Below are 12179 nucleotides of genomic sequence, written 5' to 3'. Positions count from 1 at the left end.
GCGATGTTTATTAAGGGTTACCAAAGAATAAATAATTCAATACAACATAACCATAAAATTATTGAAAATTCATTAATCAATCATCATAAAATTATTGTACCAAGTCCTCCCATTAGCTGGGAGACTAAACCCCACTAGTAAACATCGCGACAGGGAAGCCCTTTTTAAAAAAGCGGGGTGGGCGGGGCTTGTCTTGAATCCTCTTCAAACGGCCCAGAACACTGCCGAACACCGGAATTTAAAGAAGAAATCTTCCCGCCATTGCTGCTCAACATCCAATCAGTAAAAAGCGCAAGCTTCACGAGCGCAAGGTGGAAAGTTCCAGAACCTGCTCGTACATTCTGTACAGCTGACCTCAACTTGACCTAGCAGGTAAGTACCAACTGTAATAATAAAAGAGGGGTGGAGAGGAAGAAACCAAACCAGAAAAACGAAAACCTTTGAATACAAAATTATGTGGGGCTGTGTTACCATGTGTCCCCCAAGCGATTGCTATGGGGGACCCTGACATTCTTTGGGCCCACTCATCCAGGAAGGCACTCTGAACCGATTTGGGTATGAATCCATTGTTGCAGATCACATCCCCCCATACATGCTGTTTGTTTTCCCTGGGGCAGATGGAATCTTCCAGCAAGACAATGCGACATGTCACGTGGCTAGAAATGTCCAACAGTGGTTGGAAGAGCACGACCAAGACTTCCAAGTACTTCCCTGGCTCCCTAATTCGCCAGACTTGAACCCAATTGAGCATCTGTGGGACCGCCTCTATAGTCTTGTTTGCTCTATTGATCCTCCCCCACGCACCCTCCAGCAAATGTGGGATGCTCTGCAGTCAGCATGGCTCCAGATACCCACAACCTACCAGCACCTTATTGATCACTCCCAGCCCGTCTAGCTGCTGTCCGTGCTGCACACGGCGGTTTCCCTGGATATTAGCTGGTGGTCATAATAATGTGACTCAACTGTGTATAATATAATATTATATATAATATATAGTGTATATATTATAATATAATTTTTTTTTTTTTTTAAAAGGCAGGGCTCGATATACAATATATGGGCAATGTATTGGGACACACCACTAAATCATTTCATTCAGGTGTTTCATTCAGTCCCGTTGCCACAGGTGTATAAAATCCAGCACCTTGCCATGCAGTCGCCTTTATAAAGGCTTGTGAAATAATGGGTTGTTCTAAAGGGGTCACTGACTTCCAGCGTGGTCCTGTAATATGATGCCACTGTCGTAACAAGTCAGTTCCTGACATTTCTTCCCTCCTAGATATTCCACCATCAACTCTGAGTGATATTATTGCAAAGTGAAAAGGTTTAAGAACCACAGAAACTCAGCCACGAAGTGTCAGACCACGTAGAGTTACAGAGGGTGGTTGCCAAGTGCTGAGGCGCATAGTACATAAAAGTCACCAATGCTCTGCTGATTCAATAACTGCAAAGTTCCAAACCTCCACTGGCCTTAACAACCGCACAAAAACTGTGCCGGGACCTTCATGGCATGGGTTTCCATGGCCGAGTAGCTGCATCACCTTACATCACCACGCGCAATGCCACGCTTCGGATAGAGTGGTGAGGCACTCCGCCACTGGTCTCTAGAGCATGGTAACGTGTTCTGTGGAGTGATGAATCACCTTCTCTATCTGGTAGTCTGATGGACGAGTCTGGGTTTGGTGAATGCCAGTAGAATGTTACCTGCCTGACTGCATTGTGCCAACTGTAAAGTCTGGGGGAGGAGGGATAATGCTATGGGGTTGTTTTTCAGGGGTTGGCCTAGGCTCCTTAGTTCCAGTGATGGTAAATCTTAAAGGGGTTTTCCATCCACTAAAAATTGATGGCCTGTCCTCAGGATAGGCCATCAATAGTTTATGGGTCGGGGTCCGACTTTCGGGACCCCCGCCGATAAGCTGTTTAGAAGGAGCCGCAGAGCTTCTATGAGCACTGCTTCCCCATTATTTCTACTTGTTCACTGGGAATTGCCGACACGCATTTAGCGGCGATTCACAGCCTTTTCTCATTCACTTCAATGGGAGAAAAGGCTGCAATACCTGTGAATCGCCGCTAAATGCATGTCAATGATTCACAGTGAGCAAGAAGAAATGAAGGGGAAGCAGCGCCTTCAAAACAGCTGATCGGCAGGGGTCCTGAAAGTCGGACTTCAACCCATTAGCTATTGATGGCCTATCCTGACGATAGGCCATCAATTTTTAGTGGCTGGAAAACCCCTTTAATTCTTCAGCAGCCCAAGACATTCTGGACAATTGTACGCATCAAACTTTGTGGGAACAGTTTAGGGTTCGGCCCTTTTCTGTTCCCGCATGAATGTGCCCCAGTGCACGGTCCATAAAGACATGGTTGGGTGAGTTTGGTGTGGAAGAACTTGACTCGCCGCACAGAGGCCTGACCTCAACCCCATCCAACATCCTTGGGATGATCTAGAATGGATATTGTGAGCCAGGCCCTCTCATCCAACATCCGTGTCTGACCTCACAAATGCTCTTCTGGATGAATGGGCAAAAATTCTCACAGACACTCTCCAAAATCTTGTAGAAAGCCTTCCCAGAAGAGTGGACACTGTTTTATCTGCAAAGGGTGGACCAAGTCCATACTAGTGCCTCTGGCTTTAGAATGGGATGTCATAAAAGCTCCTGTAGGTGTCTCAATACTTTTGTCCATATGGTGTATATTGATAAATGTGCTGCGTAATTCTTGTATTATTTTCCCGCCATATATATTGTTATACGAGTGTCTCAAGATCACAAAGCAAATGGAATTAGCAGATTCTACTGCATTAAATAAACATTTCCACTGTTTGTTTTGACACTTGCCGTGCAATTTGTGGCGTACAGAAATCCTACAGATGGGCGCTAAATTATAGCATGGACCAGCCTACAGCCAGCGGTCGTAATCATAAAACATGATTTAGACTTGAGCACGTAGCCACTTTTATTTCCTCATTATGCAGTAAGTGACAGGATGTTATGGCACATCATTCTGCAACATATTGAAAGCAGCCATCGTCGTCTAAAAATGAACACACATGGATTACTTCAGTCTAGAACATATTGGCAATACGTCATAAATAATGTGTTTGTTTCGGAGCCTGAACGTTGCCATGATTTGCCTGTGGCGAGAGCAATGGTGGTATCTGTTCTAAAGACGGCCATACACAGCCAGATGCCATGCCAACATCGACGTCAGACCGCATTAGTGCCGCTAATGAGGGTTTCATAGATCTTTCTAGTATCACTTAATTGGAGAACAGCCGCCTTTCCTTTTTTTTTGGACATTGATGGAGGATTTTCAGTCATCATTTCCCTCACGCACAGTCTTATCCTTCATACAGTAATGTCCTGGGCCCAATAATAATCTTTGCAATGTCCATTGAAGAACATTAGACTGAAAGAAAGAATTTGAGTTCGGACAAAAAAATGAGGAGGCAGTGATGGAACAACGACAAACTTGTTGGACATTTTGTATTAAAGGGGTTGTCCAGGTTTAGAAAAACACGGCAGCTTCCTTCCAAAAAAAACAGCACCACAGCTATCCGCAGGTTATGTGTGGGATAGCAGCTCCGTCTCATTCACTTCAATGGAGCTGTGCTGCAATACCAGACGCAAACCATGGACAGTTGTGGTGCTGTTTTTAGAAGAAATCAGCCATGTTTCTCTAATCCTGGACAACCCCTTTAAAGTTCAGACCATAGAAACTCTTTAAAAGGTTTGTCCCCCATGACAACCCTTTCTTGAAATGACCCTGTTTGGGCGATCATCTGTTTTCTCCTAGACAATCCCTTTAAACTGCAAAGCATGTTGGTCACTAAGCAGTTAAAGCACAAAGAAACCCCTTACAGGTCATCTAGTGCTGTTTTATGAGTGCTTGGGGCTTTGAGTCACTCGAGACCATCTTCTTTGCTATGAAGTATTGATGGATTTGTGTTGCATGTATTTAAGACTTTGTAGATCGCTTTTACTTTACTTTTCTTTCTTTTTCTCTTTTTTTTTAAATTCTTTTTGAGAAACAAAGAGTCCATGTTAATGGCAATTGTATCTTCCTGTGGTCCCATCCTTAGCCAGCTTAAAACAATTGCTAACAGTGGGGTGTGATCTTGTGAATGTGTAATAGCTGAACCATTGTCTCTGTTGTTGGTACATTTTATTTGTTTTTTTCAAGCTGAGCAAGAAAATAACTACCCCAATGTCATAGTGTGCCGGCTTTCTGTGTTACTACATAAAAAAAGACACCCAGTGACCTGAAAGTGAGCAAAACCATCTTGTGTAACATATTCCATGATGTCTTGCGTCCACTCGTTAACTCTGACCGTTTTAGGACTGGATCATTTTTCATTATGAAGGACGCCGCTCCTGTTACGGCTTACTGTATGTTACTACACATGGAATAAACTTTCTTTTCCTCATGCAGACCTCCTCAGGAAGAGATGATTGTTATCGGGATGAACCCCCTAGAAAGATTATTCCAGAGATGAATACACTTAGACAGGTAGGTGTACGAGTGAGAGACTTAATGATGTGTGATAAATTTGGAGTAAGCGAGAGGGGGGATCTGGAGATTTAAAGAGAACCTGTCACCTTTCTGATATGTCTATTTTAGTAAATACTTGTATTCCCCATAAAATAATAATTCTGGAGAATATTTGCTTACAACTCTGTGTTGGGCCGTTTCTCTGTTATTCCTCCTAGAAATGTATGAATAAATTGACTAAAGGGTGTTACTATTTTTCTTGTCAAAGTGGTGTGTCCCTACTCCGTCTCATTCTGTCAGCACTGATTGGACATTATCACTCTGTAGGAACACACCCCCAACTGGTAACACCCTGATGTCAATTAATTCATTTATTTCTAAGAGGAATAACAGAGGGACGGAACAATGTAGAATTTTAAGAACAGATGCTGCAGAAATGTAATTACATGGGGAATACTAACTGGCTGTTAGTCCTGGGTGTCAGCTGTAAAACACAGCCGATACCCGCAGCATATGGAGCGTGCTCAGTGCGTGAGCGTGCACCAAACATCACCCCGCCCTGGTACGTAATGGTGCGGGGAGGGGGTGATGTTTGGAGCGCGCTCCATATGCTGCGGGTGTCGGCTGTAAAACACAGCCAGGAGCAGCGATCGCATTGTTCCTGGCTGTTTAACCCCACAAATGCTGCAGTCAATCGCGACCGCAGCATCTGAGGCGTTGAAAAGAGGGGGGGGGGGCGGCCACCTCCAACAGCTCATCACCCCCCCCCACAATGAGATCGGGGGGTGATGATGATTGTTATGGCAGCCCAGTGGCCTAATGAAGGCCCCCAGGGCTGCCTTCACTCTTAACATTTGCCTGTAAAAATGACGATATACTGCAATACATTAGTATTACAGTATATTGTACCAGCGATCTAACGATTCGTGGTTCAAGTCCCCTAAGGGGGTAATAAAATGTGTAAAAAGAAGTGATAAAGTTTTTAGTAGTGCAAGAAAAATAAAAAAAAGTACAAAAAACCCCCCTTTTCCCATTTTTCCTCTAAAGTAATGTAAAAAATAAAAAAGTAAACAAAATTGGTATTGCTGCGTCCTTAAAAGTCTGAACTATTACAATATAGCGTTATTTAATGCGCACGGTGAACAGGTTAATAAATAAAAATTGTAAACCATCAAAATCGCAGTTTTTTGGTCACTTTAGCTCCCAAAAATTATATGTACCAACAAATGGTGCCAATAAAAACTACAGCTCGTGCCGCAAAAAGCCTCACACCGCTCAATGCACGGAAAAATAAGAAAGTTATGGCTCTCAGAATGTGGTGAAACAAAACTATTTTTTTTTTTAACAAAAAGTTTGTTTTATAAAGTAGTAAAATATTAAAAAAATCGATATAAATTTGATATCACCGTAATCGTATTGAGCCACAGAATAAATTTAAGTTGTTGTTTTTACCACACAGTGAAGGACGTAAAAACGGAAACCAAAAAATAATGGAGGAATTGCAGTTTTTTCCAATTTCAGCCCGCAAATAAAAAAATTCAGTACATTATATGGTACTTTAAATGCTGCCAATAGAAACTACAAATCCTCCCGCAAAATATAAGCCCTCACACCACTCTATTGACGGAAAAATAAAGATGTTATGGCTCTTGGAAGGCGGGAAGTGAAAAACGAAAATAAGAAATAAAAAAATGGCTCGGACCTTAAGGGGTTAAAGAAAATTATCAGTAAAAATATATGAAAGTTCCTTTTTTGTGCATAGTAATTGCTATGCCAGCTTCTGGATAACGTCTACGATGGGTTTCGAGGCTTGAGTAGTTGCCCCTATGGCAACACTTACTGTTCTGATATCTAGCAGGTTCATCTCTCCATGCAGTATATTTCTTAGATAATCGATGAGAATTTGAGAAAAGATTAAAAAAAATAAAACATTTCTGTATCGTTTATGGTGCCCAGAAAATGCTCATTAAAAATGTTGGGAAACTAGGAATTGCAGTGTCCTATTTGCAGTGAAGCTTGAATATCTTAAAATGAATATACACTACCGTTCAAAAGTTTGGGGTCACCCAGACAATTTTGTGTTTTCCATGAAAACTCACACTTATATTTGTCAAATGAGTTGCAAAATGACTAGAAAATATAGTCAAGACATTGACAAGGTTAGAAATAATGATTTTTATTTCAAATAACCATTTTCTCCTTCAAACTTTGCTTTGGTCTTGGAATGCTCCATTTACAGCAATTACAGCATTGCAGACCTTTGGCATTCTAGCTGTTAATTTGCTGAGGTAATCGGGAGAAATTTCACCCCATGCTTCCAGAAGCCCCTCCCACAAGTTGGATTGGCTTGATGGGCACTTCTTGCGTACCATACGGTCAAGCTGCTCCCACAACAGCTCTATGGGGTTGAGATCTGGTGACTGCGCTGGCCACTCCATTACAGATAGAATACCAGCTGCCTGCTTCTTCCCTAAATAGCTCTTGCATAATTTGGAGGTGTGCTTTGGGTCATTGTCCTGTTGTAGGATGAAATTGGCTCCAATCAAGCGCTGTCCACAGGGTATGGCATGGCGTTGCAAAATGGAGTGATAGCCTTCCTTATTCAAAATCCTTTTTACCTTGTACAAATCTCCCACTTTACCAGCACCAAAGCAAGCCCAGACCATCACATTACCTCCACCATGCTTGACAGATGGCGTCAGGCACTCTTCCAGCATCTTTTCAGTTGTTCTGCGTCTCACAAATGTTCTTCTGTGTGATCCAAACACCTCCAACTTCGATTCGTCTGTCCATAACACTTTTTTCCAATCTTCCTCTGTCCAATGTCTGTGTGCTTTTGCCCATATTAATCTTTTCCTTTTATTAGCCAGTCTCAGATATGGCTTTTTCTTTGCCACTCTGCCCTGAAGGCCAGCATCCCGGAGTCGCCTCTTCACTGTAGACGTTGACACTGGCGTTTTGCGGGTACTATTTAATGAAGCTGCCAGTTGAGGACCTGTGAGGCGTCTATTTCTCAAACTAGAGACTCTAATGTACTTGTCTTGTTGCTCAGTTGTTCAGCGGGGCCTCCCACTTCTCTTTCTACTCTGGTTAGAGCCTGTTTGTGCTGTCCTCTGAAGGGAGTAGTACACACCGTTGTAGGAAATCTTCAGTTTCTTGGCAATTTCTCACATGGAATAGCCTTCATTTCTAAGAACAAGAATAGACTGTCGAGTTTCACATGAAAGCTCTCTTTTTCTAGCCATTTTGAGAGTTTAATCGAACCCACAAATGTAATTCTCCAGATTCTCAACTAGCTCAAAGGAAGGTCAGTTTTATAGCTCCTCTAAACAGCAAAACTGCTTACAGCGGTGCTAACATAATTGCACAAGGGTTTTCAAGTGTTTTCTAATCATCCATTAGCCTTCTAACACAGTTAGCAAACACAATGTACCATTAGAACACTGGAGTGATGGTTGCTGGAAATGGGCCTCTATACACCTATGTAGATATTGCATTAAAAACCAGATGTTTGCAGCTAGAATAGTAATTTAGCACATTAACAATGTATAGAGTGTATTTCTGATTAATTTAATGTTATCTTCATTGAAAAAAAACTGTGCTTTTCTTGCAAAAATAAGGAAATTTCTAAGTGACCCTAAACTTTTGAACGGTAGTGTATTTTGTCATTCGAAGCAACCAAATATCCACCAGTTTCTAATTCTGTGGGCCTGACAACATTTCTAAGCTTGCTGATAACATCTCACCTCGCATTGAAAGATGATAAATGATCTACAATATACAAGACTGGCATTATTGTGGTACAGGACAGGATTTGTGGTGCACATGTACAGCACGTACCCGTCTGCTAATCCTTTAAAGGGGTTTTCCTGTGAATAGCATATATGGTATATGGCATGACCACAGGAATTCCTAGCGATCCCTAGATAGGGGCATTAGATTGGGTGATACAGAAACCGCAGCATGCACTCACATAGCTGTTTTTTTCGGGGATTGGGCACCCCCATTCTTGGGGTCCCTTTGGTCAGACCTGCACGGATTAGACTTGTATGGCGCATTGATTTGCTTCCAAATGTCCTTCCTATTTAGTTCACCCAAGTACTCAACCCAACACAAGTGATTGAACATCTCATTTTCTTTTCAGAACAGAATCTCTAAAATCCAACCAATACTCCCCACAGATAGATACTACATTATTAATCCTTATTAACACGAGTGTGTCCGATTTTTGCCCTAAAAAAAGAGGACCGTTTTTGATCCATATGAATGTCCATGTTGCGTCCGTGTTGTTTTTGTGTCATCTGTTTTTCCATCCGTTTTCTCCTCTTCAAGTCCTTCCTGATTTCACTTTTTTTTTTTGCATTTCTTTAATAACTGACCCGTGAAAAATGGACAGCACGTGGATGTCGTTCATGTGCTGTCCGTTTTTATTGTAATGCATCTAAAGACTTCAAGGGGCGAGTGACTGGTCTGCAAAAACGGACCACAGTGGGGCATGCTATGAGTTTCTCGCAATGGACACACGCTCTATTGAAAACAGCACACGGTCCATAAATATGTTTTCTATGGGAATAAGGCCTTATGCCTACTGCATTACTCCCAAAATGCTTCATTCCATATTCATTCCTTGCTGGTTCAGGACAGCGTAAAGTGGACCTGTATACAAACTTAACCTCGTTGCACGGGTTGTGGAATGTACCTGGCCTTTTGTTGATTTGGTGTTAAATTAATATGCACAATTTAATATATATATATATTTAATATATCTGTGTCCATGAATCCTGCTGCCTGAGACTAAGTTTATCTATAATGAATATGCAACGTTTGAAGACTCTTGATAAGAATCATTAACACTGTCACAATGGGCGTGTGGACCCACTGGGCTGTATCGCCGTAGCAGGATAGCAGCTGGCCAAACAGGATACTAGGGCATAGTCAATAGTTTGAATAAGGGTACCTGTGGCAATACAGACAGTAGCGATGGCAGGCTCAGATGGGACCTCGGCAGCAGGCAGACACCAGGCGCAGTGAAATACAGCAGGCGTAGTATACGACACAACACCACTCCAACTCTCTACGGCACAGGAACCAGGTAGCACAGGATACAGGTAGCAGGAACGAGAACACTGGGAACTGGAAAACACTAAGGGACCATTTCCAAATACTAACACGGGTAAACACAACAACGATCAGGCAATGAAGGAAGGGACAGGGCCCTTCTTATAGACCAGGGTGACCCTGGAGCAATCAGTCAATCTAAAACACGTGTGTGCTCTGGCCCATTAAGGCCGGGGATGAGCTCAGGCACGCACCCAGGTGGTCACTGCAGGACAGGACGGCCGCATGAGCTGGCATCTCTGGGAATGAAGACGTCTGCAGGATGATAGGAGTCTGCGGTATGCAACCGCGGACGTTACAAACACATTGTAGTTTTGCTCATGTCTGGGAGCTTCCATTGCACTTTTAAGGTCTGCACACGGATTCCCTATGGCTGTATATTATTAAGCTGTAGGTACTCTGTGTAATTTCATATAGGAGGCCTCCGTTAGATAGTGCTTCTAGGGGAGAATACATTTCTAATAATGTCTGTGTTGGAACATGAAATTTGAGTTATGGGCCCATGGCGGTCTATGGGTGCTGTATTGCAGATCCTTATAAGGCGGATCCGTAATATGTTCACGGGCCGTAATAGTCTTCCCCAAGTGGAGTAGATAGTCTGCCCATGGAGAGACTATAGTACCCGTTTGAAACAGTTTGTTTTTTTTGAGAACCCTATTTTTTGGGCTTTTTTTGTGTACACAATTCACTATGCGTATTAAAAAAAAACAATACAAGAATATATCTACTATTACCATTAGATTATTGAAGAATCACGAATAACTGTAAGCCTAGACCACTCATGGCTTCCTCACCCACGGAACACACACCACATCACTACATATTATTACATGTGAGTCTCATAATGTGTTTCATCTGATCACAATGCTCAAAAACAATTATAAGTTTTGGCAAGTTTGAGAGTAACAAACATGTTTTTTTGTGTTAGGTTATAAATTAATTTTAATAGGCCGATCCAGATGGTTCATTTGGAAAATGGATAGTCAGATCTGCTGGAAATTAAACTAAATTTATCTGCATCATACTTCAAAGTGAAGGGAGAGAGAGCAGAGCACATTAAGGCCTGCACATACAGATGGGCTAGCAGGTCACACACGGGACTAATTGGATTTATTTGGAAAATAAGTGATTGGATTTTTGGATCATCGCTTGGATTGAAAAAACTAGTTGTTTTTTTCCCCCTGCAAATAAATGTTTCTCCTTTGACATCTTAAATATACAATTAAACTCCCGTGCAGTAACTGCATAACATTACTGTATAACAGCTTCGCAATATCTGTTTATTTTGATTTTTGCGTTTCCTCTTTGCATATTCTGCATTGAAATTATGGCCACCATTCAATTATATCTTGTTACCTGCACTGATGTGGTCACAAAACGTTTTATCTGCTATACAGTACAATGCCTTGTATTAGCATGAAATCAAGGTGTCCCAGGGTGAAAAGCCAGCAAGACGGGGAAAATCTCGCACACGGCAGAGCAGCACTTGGAGCCCATAGTTGTCAATGTGCGACTTGTTGGAGGTTGTATAAAGCCATATAACAGCTGTGTGTATGAGGCCTATGTTTAGTTCTATCATGTATCTGAGAGTTTATTTGCCGGTACACATAAGATGAACATCGACTCTAACGGCAGACCATCTAATGTAGATGAGGGTGTCCCGATTCTCCCTTGTCTACAGATCTCGGGGGGGGAGGGGGGGAAGTATGATCGGGCGTGTTGGATTTGAACATGAGCGATCCTTTGTTCTCACATGAGATAAGCTCTCTCGGCGGCAGCATATTCCCCTCTTCCCATTGAGAACACATGCAGGTTCGGCAGAGCTCAGCATGCATGTTTATATGCGGGTCGGGAGGAAAAAACTATTGGCCGAAATAGCTTTAGACTATAAGGTAAATTATGTTCTTAAAGGACATCACCACCTTTTGAAGCCTATCCCTGTAGCAGTCGCTGCTGATCGCCAGGGGTTTCTGAAGCCAAACCCGTCGATCAGCTGATCACCAGGGCTGCTTAATTTGCAGAAGTTAGCCATGGCAACTTTACACCCGCACAAAGGAATCTCCTCAATGGTGCAGATTTCCTTTAATTAAAGTCATCCATTTATCTTTTTAAGATCCTCTCCAGTTTTTTTTTTTTCATCAATTAAAGTTTCCCAAAAATGTATTTAGGATGACAGTAATTTAGTTCCTGATACCTTCCATTTCACCCAGAAACGTGTCCTAGACTGATCAATTATTGTGTACAAGATAAGCAGAAAAAAACCCTTTGTAACGAGATTTGTCATATTTATGATGATAAAATTAGAGAAAAATGATCAATTAAATCTTTTGAATTGTTGGGAAAATTTATCAGACATATTTTAACATTATGACTGATACTTATCCGTGATTGTGGCCTGTTTTTTTTTTAATCTGACAAGTCATGAATGATGACTCACTATAAGGCATTGCATATTCTACCCATTGCTGTGGAATTTTAAGTAGACAAGCAATTGACACAAAATAGTTTGTATTGTTACAATGAATCCTCTGGTTGATTGGATTCCTTGTTAATATGAGACTCTTTGTGTG

The 12179-nt window shown here is 41.9% G+C and overlaps 1 protein-coding gene across 12 annotated transcripts in view; it reads left to right on the top strand.

Moving 5' to 3' along the window:
• Nucleotides 1–12179, top strand: part of BTRC (beta-transducin repeat containing E3 ubiquitin protein ligase) — a 182209-nt gene that overhangs the window by 61669 nt on the left and 108361 nt on the right. For 7 of the 12 annotated variants that reach the window (XM_075841044.1, XM_075841037.1, XM_075841043.1 and 4 more), the window contains one exon: nucleotides 4432–4509. The exons of the other annotated variants lie outside the window; for them this stretch is intronic. In XM_075841044.1, coding sequence (XP_075697159.1) covers nucleotides 4432–4509 — 78 coding nt within the window. The remainder of the gene's footprint in view (nucleotides 1–4431; nucleotides 4510–12179) is intronic. 12 annotated transcript variants of the gene reach the window in all.

The sequence above is a fragment of the Rhinoderma darwinii genome, chromosome 11 (assembly GCF_050947455.1).
Source record: "Rhinoderma darwinii isolate aRhiDar2 chromosome 11, aRhiDar2.hap1, whole genome shotgun sequence".
Taxonomy (NCBI): domain Eukaryota; kingdom Metazoa; phylum Chordata; class Amphibia; order Anura; family Rhinodermatidae; genus Rhinoderma; species Rhinoderma darwinii.
This window is presented reverse-complemented; position numbering and strand designations above follow the sequence as displayed.